This window comes from Hemitrygon akajei, chromosome 17, assembly GCF_048418815.1.
Source record: "Hemitrygon akajei chromosome 17, sHemAka1.3, whole genome shotgun sequence".
Lineage (NCBI taxonomy): Eukaryota > Metazoa > Chordata > Chondrichthyes > Myliobatiformes > Dasyatidae > Hemitrygon > Hemitrygon akajei.
The window spans coordinates 883,693-905,359 of NC_133140.1; the positions used below are offsets into that span (position 1 = coordinate 883,693).

The 21,667-nt window shown below is 43.4% G+C and overlaps 1 protein-coding gene across 1 annotated transcript in view; it reads left to right on the forward strand.

Annotated features, from left to right (window-relative positions):
* LOC140740942 (hydrocephalus-inducing protein-like) overlaps positions 1-21,667 on the forward strand; it is a 421,292-nt gene that overhangs the window by 375,003 nt on the left and 24,622 nt on the right. Inside the window, exon 15 of the mRNA XM_073070583.1 lies at positions 5,509-5,609. Coding sequence (XP_072926684.1) covers positions 5,509-5,609 — 101 coding nt within the window. The remainder of the gene's footprint in view (positions 1-5,508; positions 5,610-21,667) is intronic.

Genomic DNA, 21,667 nt, shown 5'->3' on the forward strand with positions numbered 1-21,667 from the left:
TAAACTCAGACTGCTCTATCATGGGCATGAGCCATCCCAGTATTGAGGACATTTTCAAAAGGCAATGCCTGAGAAAGTTGGCTTCCATCATTAAGGACCCCATCACCCCAGGACATGCCCTTTTCTCATTACTACCATAAAGGAGAAGGCATAGTATGCCTAAGACCTTTACACAGTACTGGAATATTTTTATGCATTGCACTGTACTGCTGCCACAAAAAAGAACTACTTCATGGCATATGTGAGTAATGATAAACTTGATTATGAAATGGGTTTCTATTGTGGGAAGGGGTCAAGGAGAGTAGAATCATGGTTGGATAGGGGAGAAGGGGAAGAGGGGAGGGAGCAGGAAGCACCAAAGATACATTCTGTAATGATTAATAAACCAATTGTTTGGAATCAAGTGACATAGAAACATAGGGACATAGAAACATAGAAAACTTACAGCACAATACGGGCCCTTCGGCCCACAAAGTTGTGCCGAACATGTCCCTACCTTGGAAATTACTAGGCTTACACACAGCTCTCTATTTTTCTAAGCTCCATGTACCTATCCAGAAGTCTCTTAAAAGACCCTATCACATCTGCCTCCACCACTGTTTCTGGCACACCATTCCACACACTCACCACTCTCTGCGTAAAAAACTTACTCCTGACATCTCTTCTGTATCTACTCCCCAGCACCTTAAACCTGTGTCCTCTTGTGGCAACCATTTCAGCCCTGGGAAAAAGCCTCTGACTATCCACATGATCAATGCCTCTCATCATCTTATACACCTCTATCAGGTCACCTCTCATCCTCCTTCACTCCAAGGAGAAAAGGCCGAGTTCACTCAGCCTGTTTTCATAAGGCATGCAGGCAACATCCTTGTAAATCTCCTCTGCACCCTTTCTATGGTTTCCACATCCTTCCTGTAGTGAGGCGACCAAAACAGAGCACAGTACTCCAAGTGGGGTCTGACCAGGGTCCTATATAGCTGCAACATTACCCCTCGGCTCCGAATTTCAGCTCCACGATTGATGAAGGCCAATACACCGTATGCGTTTTAACCACAGCGTCAACCTGCACAGCTGCTTTGAGTGTCCTATGAACTCGGACCCCAAGATCCCACTGATCCTCCACACTGCCAAGAGTCTTACCATTAATACTTGTAACACTTACCCAAAAGGCTGGTATATGTCTAGGGGAAAAGGAGATCCAGCCACACACCAACCCATCTCCCGTACACGCAGGTGCTGTGAGAATCGAGTTTATGCCTTGCGCCGCCCACCGTATCAACTTCACACCAAATACCGTTATGAAATACACTTTATAGAGTTTACTAACATTAACTAAAGAAGTATTAGGCAATATAATATATATATACAAGGAAAGAAAAAAACAAAAGGCGCCAACTTATCAAAGTTCAGTCAGTGTAGTGCACATCGTAGGAGCTCAATCAACGAATCATCCGACAGCCACGTCGTCACACCTGGGACCACCCCGGTGGTCTTACAAGCAGTCCAGCGCCCGTCCGCCTTCCTCGTCCGTCTTCCTCCCGACTCTCTTCACACTCCAAGCCCACGCAACCCCTCCCCCAAGTTCCCAGCCTCACAAAACACAATAACATTCCCCATTGATTAGCAAATGAATACAATGACCATATCAGCCATTCTAAAGCGAAACAATGGCGAGAGAAACATTTATCAGACAAAGAAGCATTCCTACTCGTAACAAACCAAAGAAGCCATTTTGAGTAACATACACAGGACATTGTACATACTATACTCCACTATCATTTTTGACCTACCAAAATGAACCATTTCACACTTATCTGGGTTGAACTCCATCTGCCATTTCTCAGCCCAATTTTGTGTCCTATCAATGTCCCGCTGTAACCTCTGACAGCCCTCCACACTATTCACAACACCTCCAACCTTTGTGTCATCAGCAAACTCACCAACCCATCCCTCCACTTCCTCATCCAGGTCATTTAGAAAAATCACAAAGATAAATGACCCAGAACAGATCCCTGAGGCACACCACTGGTCACCGACCTCCATGCAAAATATGACCCATCTACAACCACTCTTTGCCTTCTGTAGGCAAGCCAGTTCTGGATCCACAAAGAAATGTCCCCTTGCATCGCATGCCTCCTTACTTTCTCAATAAGCCTTGCATGGGGTACCTTATCAAATGCTTTGCTGAAATCCATATGCACTACACCGCCCTTCCTTCATCAATGTGTTTAGTCACATCCTCAAAAAATTCAATCAGCCTTGTAAGGCACAACCTGCCCTTGACAAAGCCATGTTGACTATTCCTAATCATATTATACCTCTCCAAATGTTCATAAATCCTGCCTCTCAGGATCTCCTCCATCAACTTACCAACCAGTGAAGTAAGACTCACTGGTCTATGATTTCCTTGGCTATCTCTACTCCCTTTCTTTAATAAGGAAACAACATCTGCAACCCTCCAATCCTCTGGAACCTCCCCATCCCCATTGATGATGCAAACGTCATCACCAGAGGCTCAGCAATCTCTTCCCTCGCCTCCACAGTAGCCTGGGGTACATCTCATCTGGTCCTGGCGACTTATCTATCTAGATGCTTTCCAAAAGCTCCAGCACATCCTCTTTCTTAATATCTACATGCTCAAGCTTTTCAGTCCACTGCAAGTCATCACTACAATCACCAAGATCCTTTTCTATAGTGAATACTGAAGTAAAGCATTCATTAAGTACCTCTGCTATTTCCTCCGGTTCCATACACACTTTCCCACTGTCACACTTGATAGGTCCTATTCTTTCACGTCTTATCCTCTTGCTCTTCACATACTTGTAGAATGCCTTGTAGAATTTTCCTTAATTCTGCCTGCCAAGGCCTTCTCATGGCCTCTTCTGGCTCTCCTCATTTCCTTCTTAAGCTCCTTCCTGTTAGCCTTACAATCTTCTAGATCTCTAACATTACCTAGCTTTATGAACCTTTCGTAAGCTTTTCTTTTCTCCTTGACTAGATTTATTACAGCCTTTGTACACCATGGTTCCTGTACCCTACCATAACTTCCCTGTCTCATTGGAACGTACCTATGCAGAACTCCACACAAATATCCCCTGAACATTTGACATATTTCCTCCGTACATTTCCATGAGAATATCTATTCCCAATTTAAGCTTCCAATTTCCTGCCTGATAGCCTCATAATTCCCCTTATTCCAAATGAAATGCTTTTCTAACTTTTCTGTTCCTATCTCTCTCTAATTTAAAGGAGCTAGAATTATGATCACTATCTCCAAAATGCTCTCCCACTGAGGGATCTGACACTTGACCAGGTTCATTTCCCAATACCAAATCCAGTACAGTCTCTCCTCTTGTAGGCTTGTCTATATATGGTGTCAAGAAGCCTTCCTGAACACACCTAGCAAACTCCACCCCATCTAAACCCCTTGCTCTCGGGAGATGCCAATTGATATCTGGGAAATTAAAATCTCCCAGCACAACAACTCTGTTATTATTACACCTTTCCAGGATCTGTTTCCCTATCTGCTCCTCGATATCCCTGTTACTATTGGCTGGCCTGTAAAAAACACCCAGTAAAGTTATTGACCCCTTCCTGTTCCTATCCTCCACCCACAGAGACTCCGTAAACAATCCCACCATGACGTCCACCTTTTCTGCAGCGATGACACTATCTTTGATCAACAGTGCCACGCCCCCACTTCTTTTGCCTCCCTCCCTGATCTTTCTGAAACATCTAAAACCCAGCACTTGAAGTAATCATTCCTTGTCCCTGAGCCATCCAAGTCTCTGTAATGGCCACCACAGCATAGCTCCAAGTACTGATCAACGCTCTGAGCTCATCCGCTTTGTTGACAATACTCCTTGCGTTAAAATAGACACATCTCAATCCATCGGTCTGAGCATGTCCCTTCTCTATTACCTACCTATCCTCCCTCATACACTGTCTCTAAGCTTTCTTTATTTGTGAGCCAACCACCTCTTCCTCAGTCTCTTCAGTTCTGTTCCCATCCCCCAACTATTCTAGTTTAAACTCTCCCCAGTAGCCTTAGCAAACCTCCTCGCCAGGATATTGGTCCCCCTGGGATTCAAATGCAACCAACAGGTCGCATCTGCCCCAAAGGAAGTCCCAGTAATCCAGAAATCTGAATCCCTGCCTCCTGCTCCAATCCCTCAGCCAAACATTTATCCTCCACCTCATCCTATTCCTATTCTCACTGTCGCGTGACACGGGCAGTAATCACGAGATTACTACCTTTGTGGTCCTGCTTCTCAACTTCCTTCCTATCTCCCTGTAGTCTATTTTCAGGACCTCTTCCCTTTTCCTACCTATGTCATTGGTACCAATATGTACCACGACCTCTGGCTGTTCTGCCTCCCTCTGCAGGATATCGTGGACGCGATCTGAAACATCCTGGGCCCTGGCACCTGGGAGGCAAAGTACCATCCGAGTTTCTTTCCTGTGTCCACAGAATCACCTGTTTGACTCCCTAACTATAGAGTCCCCTATCACTACTGCCTTTCTCATCCTTTCCCTACCCTTCTGAGCCACAGGGCCAGACTCTGTGCCAGAGGCACGGCCACTGTCACTTCCCCCAGGTAGGCTGTCCCCCCCCTCCCCCCCCCAACAGTACTCAAACAGGAGTACTTATTGTCAAGAGGTACAGCCACTGGGGTACTCTCTAGTATCTGACTCTTCCCCTTCCCTCTCCTGCTTGTTACCCGCTTGTCTGTCTCCCGTGGCCCTGGTGTGACCACCTGCCTCTAGCTCCTCTCTATCACCTCCTCACCTTGTCCGGTCTCTCAGGGCTGCATCTGTCTGCACTCATGCCATCCCCTGCTCCTGCCACTCGTTCTCTGCTGCCCGTCCCGACTCCTCCCATGGTTCCCCACCCAAGCTATTCCCAACATCCATTGCTTCTGCAAGATTTACAAACTCATTCTTCACTCCACATTGACAAATATTGTACTGTGCAAATCGTAGGCACCCTAGCTATGTATATGTATAATTTATTCTGTATTACGTATTGCAATTCGCTGCTGCAATAAAAGAAGACATTTCATGACAGATGCCAATGATATTAAATCTGATTCTGACTCTATGAGTAATTAGTAAATGTAGCTACAACCTTCTCCAGGTGGTATCCAGAGGAATTTGGGGCAGCACTGTAGCTGAGTGGTTAGCACAATGCTTTACAGTTCGGGTGATACTGGTTCAATTCCCATCAACGTAAGGAGTTTGTACCTTTGCCCCATGACCTCGTGGGTTTCCTCCCACAGTCCGAAGATGTACAGATTGGTAGGTTAATTGGTTATTGCAAGTTGTCCCATGGGAATAACTTAGGGGATTGCTGAGGGCTGGAGGGGCCTATTCCATGCTCTATGCCAGTAACTAAATAGATAAATAGATAGATATAAATTACTCCAAGAGTAAACCAGAACTGTTGAATTCTACTTTCTACAAGTTGACGGCTATTTCTCATTCTGATCTTTGAATCTTTTGTCCTAGGTAACTTTGTGCTCCAACACTGTAAAGAAGTATGAGTCAGCCCTGGTTGTTGACATCGAGCAAGTTGGCCAAGAAGTATTAGCGATCCCTGTCTCAGCACGGTAACCTCCCTTTTCATTCATGTGGATGTCATGGTCTGTAGATGTCAGGTCACTTTTCTGAGTAGTGTAATGAACTTGTTTTGCAGGTAGCCACCAAAGCCGCCAAGTAGAGCAAAGGTAGCTTTGCTGTACACCTTCCAGACATTGTGGTGGTTGATAATGTTGTGTGTGGTATTGGGGATAAGCTCCTACTACATAGTAAATGCTGCCACTGGTAGTAAAGAGCCTCTGACGATTTTTGCCCAGACTTCTATCTGATCACAACCTAATCATATCTACTTTTAATTATGGTAGAATTAAAAATAAGGCTACTAGGTGGAGTTTTAACTCCATCCTTCTAAAAACGACGAAATTTCTGACACAACTGAAAACAAAACTGATGGAATTTATAAATTTAAATAAAAATAGTGTCTCGGATGTGACAGTGATTTGGGCCTCCATCAGGGGTTTCTTACGAAATAACGCCATATGGTTCAGTTCCCACCTACATAAACCTAGCTTCAAAAGATTTCCACCCTAGAAGAACAATGTAAGGTTTGGGAGAATGATCTCTAAAGGAGATACACCATACCAAAAGAAAACAAGCTGAAAAGAAAACAAATTAAAGAAATTAAAGAAAAAGAATTACCTGATTTATTAAGAAGCAGGGCAGAATATATGATCCATATAACCAAACATAAGTGTTATGCTGAAGGCAGTGAACCGAGCCATCTTTTGGCACTAATGCTCAAGCAACAGGAAGCTAAAAGGTCTATACCAGCGATTAGATGTGCTAAACGTGGAGTAGTATCTTCAACAGAGGAAATAAACAAGACATTCAAGAATTACTTTAAAGAACTGTATACAAGTGGCTCAGTTCCTTCTGAGAATGACGTCACAGATTTTTTTAGTGGATTATACCTCCTTACGTTGTCATTAGAGGACACCAAAACTCCAGACTCTATTACACTGGATGAGCTACTTAAAGCAGTCAAAGCTACAAATAGAGGCTGTACGCCAGGTATAGATGGCATACCTGTGGAACTTTACCTAGCACTTTGGGTTATTCTGGGACCATTATGGTTAGAAACATTAAATTATGCTATTGGAAATGGTGCTTCCCATAGAGATCACAGCCCTGATCACAGTTATACCCAAGCCCGGTAAGGACCCATTGGAGTGTGCCAATTACCATCCAATCTCCTTGATAAATACCAACCTGATTCCAAAGTCTTAGCCAGTAGACTTAAGACAATAGTTGGGAAAATAATTAGCCCAGATCAAATGGACTTTATCAGGGGACGACTCACATCTGATAATATTCAGCGGCTCTTACACATACTGAGTGAAACACATAAAATCCCACCTGCCTGTGACCTATTTCTAGATACTGTAAAATCATTCAATTGCCCAGAATGGCCATATCTTTGGAGAGTTCTAAAAGAATTTAAGTTCGGTGATAAATTTTTCAATATGATTCAAACATTGTATGCTAATCCTTTAGCCCCGGTATGTGTGGGGAGGAGGATTCTCAGAGTTATTTGACATAGGACGGGCAACACGAAAAGGGGACCCTCTGTCTCCTTTAACTTTTACTATATCTATTGAACTGCTTGCACATTTAATGAGAAACTGTCCTCAAATCTCTCCTATTACAATAGGTACAACATCACACTCGATATCACTTTACTCAGACGACACACTAGTTTATATGACAAATGTTCAACAAACTCTCCCCTATGTTTTAAAAACACTGGAGCAATTTGGATTTCTTTCAGGATACAAAGTTAATTTGTCAAAATCAGCACTGATGCTGATTAATACAGATAAAAGTAAGGTGCCTCTCCCTCCAGAGATTAAGGTTACAAGAGAGGTCCTCTACTTGGGTATGAAAGTTAATACTTCCCTATCGTCTGTGGCTAAAACAAATTACTCTTTAATTTTGAAAAAAATAGAAGAAGATATTAATAGATGGGGACACCTGCCAGCATCAGTCACAGCCTGTATATCGGTCTTTAAAATGAACATCTTACCCCGCATTAATTTTATCAGCTCAATGATCCCACTTGCACCTCCAGCAGGATATTGGCAAAAACTGGACTCCTCACTACGATGCTGTGTTTAAAACGGTAAACGACCCAATATAGAATGGTCAGCTCTACAATTCAAAAAGTCGGCTGGGGGATTGGCATGTTCAAATTGTAAACTGTATCACTGGGCATTTGTATTAAAAAGTCTTAGCTATTGGAAGGAGGAGGATAAAGTTCTGTCATGGAAAAATATAGAACAAGAGCTAATAGTGTCCTGGTTTTTAGAAATAACCAAGAGACGCAGAAGGTTCTTCGAGAAGTTTAAGCCTTTATTTGCAAACAAAAGCTGAGACAATTAATGAGCGGGTCACTAATTGTCTGCCGAGCCCTAGTTCACAGTATTCGTTATAGTGATTTCTTATCTTAGTCGCATTAGCATACCCTCCTCTCCTATCTCAGTTACATTAGCATACCCCGTCTCCTATCTCAGTTACATTAGCATACCCTCGTCTCCTATCTCAGTTACATTAGCATACCCTCGTCTCCTATCTCAGTTACATTAGCATACCCTCGTCTCCTATCTCAGTTACATTAGCATACCCCGTCTCCTATCTCAGTTACATTAGCATACCCTCGACTCCTATCTCAGTTACATTAGCATACCCTCGACTCCTATCTCAGTTACATTAGCATACCCTCGTCTCCTTTCTCAGTTACATTAGCATACCCTTGTCTCCTATCTCAGTTACATTAGCATACCCTCGTCTCCTATCTCAGTTACATTAGCATACCCCGTCTCCTATCTCAGTTATATTAGCATACCCTCGTCTCCTATCTCAGTTACATTAGCAAACCCTCGACTCCTATCTCAGTTACATTAGCATACCCTCGACTCCTATCTCAGTTACATTAGCATACCCTTGTCTCCTATCTCAGTTACATTAGCATACCCTCGTCTCCTATCTCAGTTACATTAGCATACCCCGTCTCCTATCTCAGTTATATTAGCATAGCCTCGTCTCCTATCTCAGTTACATTAGCATACCCTCGACTCCTATCTCAGTTACATTAGCATACCCTCGACTCCTATCTCAGTTACATTAGCATACCCCGTCTCCTATCTCAGTTACATTAGCATACCCTCGACTCCTATCTCAGTTACATTAGCAAACCCTCGACTCCTATCTCAGTTACATTAGCATATCCTCGTCTCCTATCTCAGTTACATTAGCATACCCTCGTCTCCTATCTCAGTTACATTAGCATACCCTCGTCTCCTATCTCAGTTACATTAGCATACCCTCCTCTCCTATCTCAGTTACATTAGCATACCCCGTCTCCTATCTCAGTTACATTAGCATACCCTCGTCTCCTATCTCAGTTACATTAGCATACCCTCGTCTCCTATCTCAGTTACATTAGCATACCCTTGTCTCCTATCTCAGTTACATTAGCATACCCTCGTCTCCTATCTCAGTTACATTAGCATACCCCGTCTCCTATCTCAGTTATATTAGCATACCCTCATCTCCTATCTCAGTTACATTAGCATACCCTCGACTCCTATCTCAGTTACATTAGCATACCCTCGACTCCTATCTCAGTTACATTAGCATACCCTCGTCTCCTATCTCAGTTACATTAGCATACCCTCGACTTCTATCTCAGTTACATTAGCATACCCCGTCTCCTATCTCAGTTACATTAGCATACCCTCGTCTCCTATCTCAGATACATTAGCATACCCTCGACTCCTATCTCAGTTACATTAGCATACCCTTGTCTCCTATCTCAGTTACATTAGCATACCCTCGTCTCCTATCTCAGTTACATTAGCATACCCTCGACTCCTATCTCAGTTACATTAGCATACCCTCGTCTCCTATCTCAGTTACATTAGCATACCCTTGTCTCCTATCTCAGTTACATTAGCATACCCTCGTCTCCTATCTCAGTTACATTAGCATACCCCGTCTCCTATCTCAGTTATATTAGCATACCCTCGTCTCCTATCTCAGTTACATTAGCATACCCTCGACTCCTATCTCAGTTACATTAGCATACCCTCGACTCCTATCTCAGTTACATTAGCATACCCTTGTCTCCTATCACAGTTACATTAGCATACCCTCGTCTCCTATCTCAGTTACATTAGCATACCCCGTCTCCTATCTCAGTTATATTAGCATACCCTCGTCTCCTATCTCAGTTACATTAGAATACCCTCGACTCCTATCTCAGTTACATTAGCATACCCTCGACTCCTATCTCAGTTACATTAGCATACCCCGTCTCCTATCTCAGTTACATTAGCATACCCTCGACTCCTGTCTCAGTTACATTAGCATACCCTCGACTCCTATCTCAGTTACATTAGCATACCCTCGTCTCCTTTCTCAGTTACATTAGCATACCCTTGTCTCCTATCTCAGTTACATTAGCATACCCTCGTCTCCTATCTCAGTTACATTAGCATACCCTCGACTCCTATCTCAGTTACATTAGCATACCCTCGACTCCTATCTCAGTTACATTAGCATACCCCCTCCTATCTCAGTTACATTAGCATACCCTCGACTCCTATCTCAGTTACATTAGCATACCCTCGACTCCTATCTCAGTTACATTAGCATACCCTCGACTCCTATCTCAGTTACATTAGCATACCCACATCTCCTATCTCAGTTATATTAGCATACCCTCGTCTCCTATCTCAGTTACATTAGCATACCCTCGACTCCTATCTCAGTTACATTAGCATACCCTCGACTCCTATCTCAGTTACATTAGCATACCCTTGTCTCCTATCTCAGTTACATTAGCATACCCTCGTCTCCTATCTCAGTTACATTAGCATACCCCGTCTCCTATCTCAGTTATATTAGCATACCCTCGTCTCCTATCTCAGTTACATTAGCATACCCCGTCTCCTATCTCAGTTACATTAGCATACCCTCGACTCCTATCTCAGTTACATTAGCAAACCCTCGACTCCTATCTCAGTTACATTAGCATACCCTCGTCTCCTATCTCAGTTACATTAGCATACCCTCGTCTCCTATCTCAGTTACATTAGCATACCCTCGTCTCCTATCTCAGTTACATTAGCATACCCTCCTCTCGTATCTCAGTTACATTAGCATACCCCGTCTCCTATCTCAGTTACATTAGCATACCCTCGTCTCCTATCTCAGTTACATTAGCATACCCTCGTCTCCTATCTCAGTTACATTAGCATACCCTTGTCTCCTATCTCAGTTACATTAGCATACCCTCGTCTCCTATCTCAGTTACATTAGCATACCCTGTCTCCTATCTCAGTTATATTAGCATACCCTCGTCTCCTATCTCAGTTACATTAGCATACCCTCGACTCCTATCTCAGTTACATTAGCATACCCTCGACTCCTATCTCAGTTACATTAGCATACCCTCGTCTCCTATCTCAGTTACATTAGCATACCCTCGACTGCTATCTCAGTTACATTAGCATACCCCGTCTCCTATCTCAGTTACATTAGCATACCCTCGTCTCCTATCTCAGATACATTAGCATACCCTCGACTCCTATCTCAGTTACATTAGCTTACCCTTGTCTCCTATCTCAGTTACATTAGCATACCCTCGTCTCCTATCTCAGTTACATTAGCATACCCTCGACTCCTATCTCAGTTACATTAGCATACCCTCGACTCCTATCTCAGTTACATTAGCATACCCTTGTCTCCTATCTCAGTTACATTAGCATACCCTCGTCTCCTATCTCAGTAACATTAGCATACCCCGTCTCCTATCTCAGTTATATTAGCATACCCTTGTCTCCTATCTCAGTTACATTAGCATACCCTCAACTCCTATCTCAGTTACATCAGCATACCCTCGACTCCTATCTCAGTTACATTAGCATACCCTCGTCTCCTATCTCAGTTACATTAGCATACCCCGTCTCCTATCTCAGTTATATTAGCATACCCTCGTCTCCTATCTCAGTTACATTAGCATACCCTCGACTCCTATCTCAGTTACATTAGCATACCCTCGACTCCTATCTCAGTTACTTTAGCATACCCCGTCTCCTATCTCAGTTACATTAGCATACCCTCGACTCCTATCTCAGTTACATTAGCAAACCCTCGACTCCCATCTCAGTTACATTAGCATACCCTCGTCTCCTATCTCAGTTACATTAGCATACCCTCGTCTCCTATCTCAGTTACATTAGCATACCCTCGTCTCCTATCTCAGTTACATTAGCATACCCCGTCTCCTATCTCAGTTATATTTGCATACCCTCGTCTCCTATCTCAGTTACATTAGCATACCCTCGACTCCTATCTCAGTTACATTAGCATACCCTCGACTCCTATCTCAGTTACATTAGCATACCCCGTCTCCTATCTCAGTTACATTAGCATACCCTCGACTCCTATCTCAGTTGCATTAGCATACCCTCGACTCCTATCTCAGTTACATTAGCATACCCCGTCTCCTATCTCAGTTACATTAGCATACCCTCGACTCCTATCTCAGTTACATTAGCAAACCCTCGACTCCCATCTCAGTTACATTAGCATACCCTCGTCTCCTATCTCAGTTACATTAGCATACCCTCGTCTCCTATCTCAGTTACATTAGCATACCCCGTCTCCTATCTCAGTTATATTTGCATACCCTCGACTCCTATCTCAGTTACATTAGCATACCCTCGACTCCTATCTCAGTTACATTAGCATACCCCGTCTCCTATCTCAGTTACATTAGCATACCCTCGACTCCTATCTCAGTTACATTAGCAAACCCTCGACTCCTATCTCAGTTACATTAGCATATCCTCGTCTCCTATCTCAGTTACATTAGCATACCCTCGTCTCCTATCTCAGTTACATTAGCATACCCTCGTCTCCTATCTCAGTTACATTAGCATACCCTTGTCTCCTATCACAGTTACATTAGCATACCCTCGTCTCCTATCTCAGTTACATTAGCATACCCTCGTCTCCTATCTCAGTTACATTAGCATACCCTTGTCTCCTATCACAGTTACATTAGCATACCCTCGTCTCCTATCTCAGTTACATTAGCATACCCCGTCTCCTATCTCAGTTATATTACCATACCCTCGTCTCCTATCTCAGTTACATTAGCATACCCTCGTCTCCTATCTCAGTTACATTAGCATACCCTTGTCTCCTATCTCAGTTACATTAGCATACCCTCGTCTCCTATCTCAGTTACATTAGCATACCCTCGACTCCTATCTCAGTTACATTAGCATACCCTCGACTCCTATCTCAGTTACATTAGCATACCCTCGTCTCCTATCTCAGTTACATTAGCATACCCTCGTCTCCTATCTCAGTTACATTAGCATACCCTCGTCTCCTATCTCAGTTACATTAGCATACCCTCGTCTCCTATCTCAGTTACTTTAGCATACCCCGTCTCCTATCTCAGTTATATTAGCATACCCTCGTCTCCTATCTCAGTTACATTAGCATACCCTCGACTCCTATCTCAGTTACATTAGCATACCCTCGTCTCCTATCTCAGTTACATTAGCATACCCTCGTCTCCTATCTCAGTTACATTAGCATACCCTCGACTCCTATCTCAGTTACATTAGCATACCCTCGTCTCCTTTCTCAGTTACATTAGCATACCCTTGTCTCCTATCTCAGTTACATTAGCATACCCTCGTCTCCTATCTCAGTTACATTAGCATACCCCGTCTCCTATCTCAGTTATATTAGCATACCCTCGTCTCCTATCTCAGTTACATTAGCATACCCTCGACTCCTATCTCAGTTACATTAGCATACCCTCGACTCCTATCTCAGTTACATTAGCATACCCTCGTTTCCTATCTCAGTTACATTAGCATACCCTCGTCTCCTATCTCAGTTACATTAGCATACCCCGTCTCCTATCTCAGTTACATTAGCATACCCCGTCTCCTATCTCAGTTATATTAGCATACCCCGTCTCCTATCTCAGTTACATTAGCATACCCCGTCTCCTATCTCAGTTACATTAGCATACCCCGTCTCCTATCTCAGTTACATTAGCATACCCTCGACTCCTATCTCAGTTACATTAGCATACCCTCGTCTCCTTTCTCAGTTACATTAGCATACCCTCGTCTCCTATCTCAGTTATATTAGCATACCCTCGACTCCTATCTCAGTTACATTAGCATACCCTCGTCTCCTTTCTCAGTTACATTAGCATACCCTCGTCTCCTATCTCAGTTACATTAGCATACCCCGTCTCCTATCTCAGTTACATTAGCATACCCCGTCTCCTATCTCAGTTATATTAGCATACCCCGTCTCCTATCTCAGTTACATTAGCATACCCTGTCTCCTATCTCAGTTACATTAGCATACCCCGTCTCCTATCTCAGTTACATTAGCATACCCCGTCTCCTATCTCAGTTACATTAGCATACCCTCGACTCCTATCTCAGTTACATTAGCATACCCTCGTCTCCTTTCTCAGTTACATTAGCATACCCTCGTCTCCTATCTCAGTTACATTAGCATACCCTTGTCTCCTATCTCAGTTACATTAGCATACCCTCGTCTCCTATCTCAGTTACTTTAGCATACCCCGTCTCCTATCTCAGTTATATTAGCATACCCTCGTCTCCTATCTCAGTTACATTAGCATACCCTCGACTCCTATCTCAGTTACATTAGCATACCCTCGTCTCCTATCTCAGTTACATTAGCATACCCTCGACTCCTATCTCAGTTACATTAGCATACCCTCGTCTCCTATCTCAGTTACATTAGCATACCCTCGTCTCCTATCTCAGTTACATTAGCATACCCTCGTCTCCTATCTCAGTTACATTAGCATACCCCGTCTCCTATCTCAGTTATATTAGCATACCCTCGTCTCCTATCTCAGTTACATTAGCATACCCTCGACTCCTATCTCAGTTACATTAGCATACCCTCGACTCCTATCTCAGTTACATTAGCATACCCTTGTCTCCTATCACAGTTACATTAGCATACCCTCGTCTCCTATCTCAGTTACATTAGCATACCCTCGTCTCCTATCTCAGTTACATTAGCATACCCCGTCTCCTATCTCAGTTATATTAGCATACCCTCGTCTCCTATCTCAGTTACATTAGCATACCCTCGACTCCTATCTCAGTTACATTAGCATACCCTCGACTCCTATCTCAGTTACATTAGCATACCCTTGTCTCCTATCACAGTTACATTAGCATACCCTCGTCTCCTATCTCAGTTACATTAGCATACCCTCGTCTCCTATCTCAGTTACATTAGCATACCCTCGTCTCCTATCTCAGTTACATTAGCATACCCCGTCTCCTATCTCAGTTATATTAGCATACCCTCGTCTCCTATCTCAGTTACATTAGCATACCCTCGACTCCTATCTCAGTTACATTAGCATACCCTCGACTCCTATCTCAGTTACATTAGCATACCCTTGTCTCCTATCACAGTTACATTAGCATACCCTCGTCTCCTATCTCAGTTACATTAGCATACCCCGTCTCCTATCTCAGTTATATTAGTCTACCCTCGTCTCCTATCTCAGTTACATTAGCATACCCTCGTCTCCTATCTCAGTTACATTAGCATACCCTCCTCTCCTATCTCAGTTACATTAGCATACCCCGTCTCCTATCTCAGTTACATTAGCATACCCTCGTCTCCTATCTCAGTTACATTAGCATACCCTCGTCTCCTATCTCAGTTACATTAGCATACCCTCGTCTCCTATCTCAGTTACATTAGCATACCCTCGACTCCTATCTCAGTTACATTAGCATACCCTCGACTCCTATCTCAGTTACATTAGCATACCCTCGACTCCTATCTCAGTTACATTAGCATACCCTCGACTCCTATCTCAGTTACATTAGCATACCCACATCTCCTATCTCAGTTATATTAGCATACCCTCGTCTCCTATCTCAGTTACATTAGCATACCCTCGACTCCTATCTCAGTTACATTAGCATACCCTCGACTCCTATCTCAGTTACATTAGCATACCCTTGTCTCCTATCTCAGTTACATTAGCATACCCTCGTCTCCTATCTCAGTTACATTAGCATACCCCGTCTCCTATCTCAGTTATATTAGCATACCCTCGTCTCCTATCTTAGTTACATTAGCATACCCTCGACTCCTATCTCAGTTACATTAGCATACCCTCGACTCCTATCTCAGTTACATTAGCATACCCCGTCTCCTATCTCAGTTACATTAGCATACCCTCGACTCCTATCTCAGTTACATTAGCAAACCCTCGACTCCTATCTCAGTTACATTAGCATACCCTCGTCTCCTATCTCAGTTACATTAGCATACCCTCGTCTCCTATCTCAGTTACATTAGCATACCCTCCTCTCCTATCTCAGTTACATTAGCATACCCTCCTCTCCTATCTCAGTTACATTAGCATACCCCGTCTCCTATCTCAGTTACATTAGCATACCCTCGTCTCCTATCTCAGTTACATTAGCATACCCTCGTCTCCTATCTCAGTTACATTAGCATACCCTTGTCTCCTATCTCAGTTACATTAGCATACCCTCGTCTCCTATCTCAGTTACATTAGCATACCCTGTCTCCTATCTCAGTTATATTAGCATACCCTCGTCTCCTATCTCAGTTACATTAGCATACCCTCGACTCCTATCTCAGTTACATTAGCATACCCTCGACTCCTATCTCAGTTACATTAGCATACCCTCGTCTCCTATCTCAGTTACATTAGCATACCCTCGACTGCTATCTCAGTTACATTAGCATACCCCGTCTCCTATCTCAGTTACATTAGCATACCCTCGTCTCCTATCTCAGATACATTAGCATACCCTCGACTCCTATCTCAGTTACATTAGCTTACCCTTGTCTCCTATCTCAGTTACATTAGCATACCCTCGTCTCCTATCTCAGTTACATTAGCATACCCTCGACTCCTATCTCAGTTACATTAGCATACCCTCGTCTCCTATCTCAGTTACATTAGCATACCCTTGTCTCCTATCTCAGTTACATTAGCATACCCTCGTCTCCTATCTCAGTAACATTAGCATACCCCGTCTCCTATCTCAGTTATATTAGCATACCCTCGTCTCCTATCTCAGTTACATTAGCATACCCTCAACTCCTATCTCAGTTACATTAGCATACCCTCGACTCCTATCTCAGTTACATTAGCATACCCTCGTCTCCTATCTCAGTTACATTAGCATACCCCGTCTCCTATCTCAGTTATATTAGCATACCCTCGTCTCCTATCTCAGTTACATTAGCATACCCTCGACTCCTATCTCAGTTACATTAGCATACCCTCGACTCCTATCTCAGTTACTTTAGCATACCCCGTCTCCTATCTCAGTTACATTAGCATACCCTCGACTCCTATCTCAGTTACATTAGCAAACCCTCGACTCCCATCTCAGTTACATTAGCATACCCTCGTCTCCTATCTCAGTTACATTAGCATACCCTCGTCTCCTATCTCAGTTACATTAGCATACCCTCGTCTCCTATCTCAGTTACATTAGCATACCCCGTCTCCTATCTCAGTTATATTTGCATACCCTCGTCTCCTATCTCAGTTACATTAGCATACCCTCGACTCCTATCTCAGTTACATTAGCATACCCTCGACTCCTATCTCAGTTACATTAGCATACCCCGTCTCCTATCTCAGTTACATTAGCATACCCTCGACTCCTATCTCAGTTACATTAGCATACCCTCGACTCCTATCTCAGTTACATTAGCATACCCCGTCTCATATCTCAGTTACATTAGCATACCCTCGACTCCTATCTCAGTTACATTAGCAAACCCTCGACTCCCATCTCAGTTACATTAGCATACCCTCGTCTCCTATCTCAGTTACATTAGCATACCCTCGTCTCCTATCTCAGTTACATTAGCATACCCCGTCTCCTATCTCAGTTATATTTGCATACCCTCGACTCCTATCTCAGTTACATTAGCATACCCTCGACTCCTATCTCAGTTACATTAGCATACCCCGTCTCCTATCTCAGTTACATTAGCATACCCTCGACTCCTATCTCAGTTACATTAGCAAACCCTCGACTCCTATCTCAGTTACATTAGCATATCCTCGTCTCCTATCTCAGTTACATTAGCATACCCTCGTCTCCTACCTCAGTTACATTAGCATACCCTCGTCTCCTATCTCAGTTACATTAGCATACCCTTGTCTCCTATCACAGTTACATTAGCATACCCTCGTCTCCTATCTCAGTTACATTAGCATACCCTCGTCTCCTATCTCAGTTACATTAGCATACCCTTGTCTCCTATCACAGTTACATTAGCATACCCTCGTCTCCTATCTCAGTTACATTAGCATACCCCGTCTCCTATCTCAGTTATATTACCATACCCTCGTCTCCTATCTCAGTTACATTAGCATACCCTCGTCTCCTATCTCAGTTACATTAGCATACCCTTGTCTCCTATCTCAGTTACATTAGCATACCCTCGTCTCCTATCTCAGTTACATTAGCATACCCTCGACTCCTATCTCAGTTACATTAGCATACCCTCGACTCCTATCTCAGTTACATTAGCATACCCTCGTCTCCTATCTCAGTTACATTAGCATACCCTCGACTGCTATCTCAGTTACATTAGCATACCCCGTCTCCTATCTCAGTTACATTAGCATACCCCGTCTCCTATCTCAGTTACATTAGCATACCCTCGACTCCTATCTCAGTTACATTAGCAAACCCTCGACTCCTATCTCAGTTACATTAGCATACCCTCGTCTCCTATCTCAGTTACATTAGCATACCCTCGTCTCCTATCTCAGTTACATTAGCATACCCTCCTCTCCTATCTCAGTTACATTAGCATACCCCGTCTCCTATCTCAGTTACATTAGCATACCCTCGTCTCCTATCTCAGTTACATTAGCATACCCTCGTCTCCTATCTCAGTTACATTAGCATACCCTCGTCTCCTATCTCAGTTACATTAGCATACCCCGTCTCCTATCTCAGTTATATTAGCATACCCTCGTCTCCTATCTCAGTTACATTAGTATACCCCGTCTCCTATCTCAGTTACATTAGCATACCCCGTCTCCTATCTCAGTTATATTAGCATACCCCGTCTCCTATCTCAGTTACATTAGCATACCCCGTCTCCTATCTCAGTTACATTAGCATACCCCGTCTCCTATCTCAGTTACATTAGCATACCCTCGACTCCTATCTCAGTTACATTAGCATACCCTCGTCTCCTTTCTCAGTTACATTAGCATACCCTCGTCTCCTATCTCAGTTATATTAGCATACCCTCGACTCCTATCTCAGTTACATTAGCATACCCTCGTCTCCTTTCTCAGTTACATTAGCATACCCTCGTCTCCTATCTCAGTTACATTAGCATACCCCGTCTCCTATCTCAGTTACATTAGCATACCCCGTCTCCTATCTCAGTTATATTAGCATACCCCGTCTCCTATCTCAGTTACATTAGCATACCCTGTCTCCTATCTCAGTTACATTAGCATACCCCGTCTCCTATCTCAGTTACATTAGCATACCCCGTCTCCTATCTCAGTTACATTAGCATACCCTCGACTCCTATCTCAGTTACATTAGCATACCCTCGTCTCCTTTCTCAGTTACATTAGCATACCCTCGTCTCCTATCTCAGTTACATTAGCATACCCTTGTCTCCTATCTCAGTTACATTAGCATACCCTCGTCTCCTATCTCAGTTACTTTAGCATACCCCGTCTCCTATCTCAGTTATATTAGCATACCCTCGTCTCCTATCTCAGTTACATTAGCATACCCTCGACTCCTATCTCAGTTACATTAGCATACCCTCGTCTCCTATCTCAGTTACATTAGCATACCCTCGACTCCTATCTCAGTTACATTAGCATACCCTCGTCTCCTATCTCAGTTACATTAGCATACCCTCGTCTCCTATCTCAGTTACATTAGCATACCCTCGTCTCCTATCTCAGTTACATTAGCATACCCCGTCTCCTATCTCAGTTATATTAGCATACCCTCGTCTCCTATCTCAGTTACATTAGCATACCCTCGACTCCTATCTCAGTTACATTAGCATACCCTCGACTCCTATCTCAGTTACATTAGCATACCCTTGTCTCCTATCACAGTTACATTAGCATACCCTCGTCTCCTATCTCAGTTACATTAGCATACCCTCGTCTCCTATCTCAGTTACATTAGCATACCCCGTCTCCTATCTCAGTTATATTAGCATACCCTCGTCTCCTATCTCAGTTACATTAGCATACCCTCGACTCCTATCTCAGTTACATTAGCATACCCTCGACTCCTATCTCAGTTACATTAGCATACCCTTGTCTCCTATCACAGTTACATTAGCATACCCTCGTCTCCTATCTCAGTTACATTAGCATACCCTCGTCTCCTATCTCAGTTACATTAGCATACCCTCGTCTCCTATCTCAGTTACATTAGCATACCCCGTCTCCTATCTCAGTTATATTAGCATACCCTCGTCTCCTATCTCAGTTACATTAGCATACCCTCGACTCCTATCTCAGTTACATTAGCATACCCTCGACTCCTATCTCAGTTACATTAGCATACCCTTGTCTCCTATCACAGTTACATTAGCATACCCTCGTCTCCTATCTCAGTTACATTAGCATACCCCGTCTCCTATCTCAGTTATATTAGTCTACCCTCGTCTCCTATCTCAGTTACATTAGCATACCCTCGTCTCCTATCTCAGTTACATTAGCATACCCTCCTCTCCTATCTCAGTTACATTAGCATACCCCGTCTCCTATCTCAGTTACATTAGCATACCCTCGTCTCCTATCTCAGTTACATTAGCATACCCTCGTCTCCTATCTCAGTTACATTAGCATACCCTCGTCTCCTATCTCAGTTACATTAGCATACCCTCGACTCCTATCTCAGTTACATTAGCATACCCTCGACTCCTATCTCAGTTACATTAGCATACCCTCGACTCCTATCTCAGTTACATTAGCATACCCTCGACTCCTATCTCAGTTACATTAGCATACCCACATCTCCTATCTCAGTTATATTAGCATACCCTCGTCTCCTATCTCAGTTACATTAGCATACCCTCGACTCCTATCTCAGTTACATTAGCATACCCTCGACTCCTATCTCAGTTACATTAGCATACCCTTGTCTCCTATCTCAGTTACATTAGCATACCCTCGTCTCCTATCTCAGTTACATTAGCATACACCGTCTCCTATCTCAGTTATATTAGCATACCCTCGTCTCCTATCTTAGTTACATTAGCATACCCTCGACTCCTATCTCAGTTACATTAGCATACCCTCGACTCCTATCTCAGTTACATTAGCATACCCCGTCTCCTATCTCAGTTACATTAGCATACCCTCGACTCCTATCTCAGTTACATTAGCAAACCCTCGACTCCTATCTCAGTTACATTAGCATACCCTCGTCTCCTATCTCAGTTACATTAGCATACCCTCGTCTCCTATCTCAGTTACATTAGCATACCCTCGTCTCCTATCTCAGTTACATTAGCATACCCTCCTCTCCTATCTCAGTTACATTAGCATACCCCGTCTCCTATCTCAGTTACATTAGCATACCCTCGTCTCCTATCTCAGTTACATTAGCATACCCTCGTCTCCTATCTCAGTTACATTAGCATACCCTTGTCTCCTATCTCAGTTACATTAGCATACCCTCGTCTCCTATCTCAGTTACATTAGCATACCCTGTCTCCTATCTCAGTTATATTAGCATACCCTCGTCTCCTATCTCAGTTACATTAGCATACCCTCGACTCCTATCTCAGTTACATTAGCATACCCTCGACTCCTATCTCAGTTACATTAGCATACCCTCGTCTCCTATCTCAGTTACATTAGCATACCCTCGACTGCTATCTCAGTTACATTAGCATACCCCGTCTCCTATCTCAGTTACATTAGCATACCCTCGTCTCCTATCTCAGATACATTAGCATA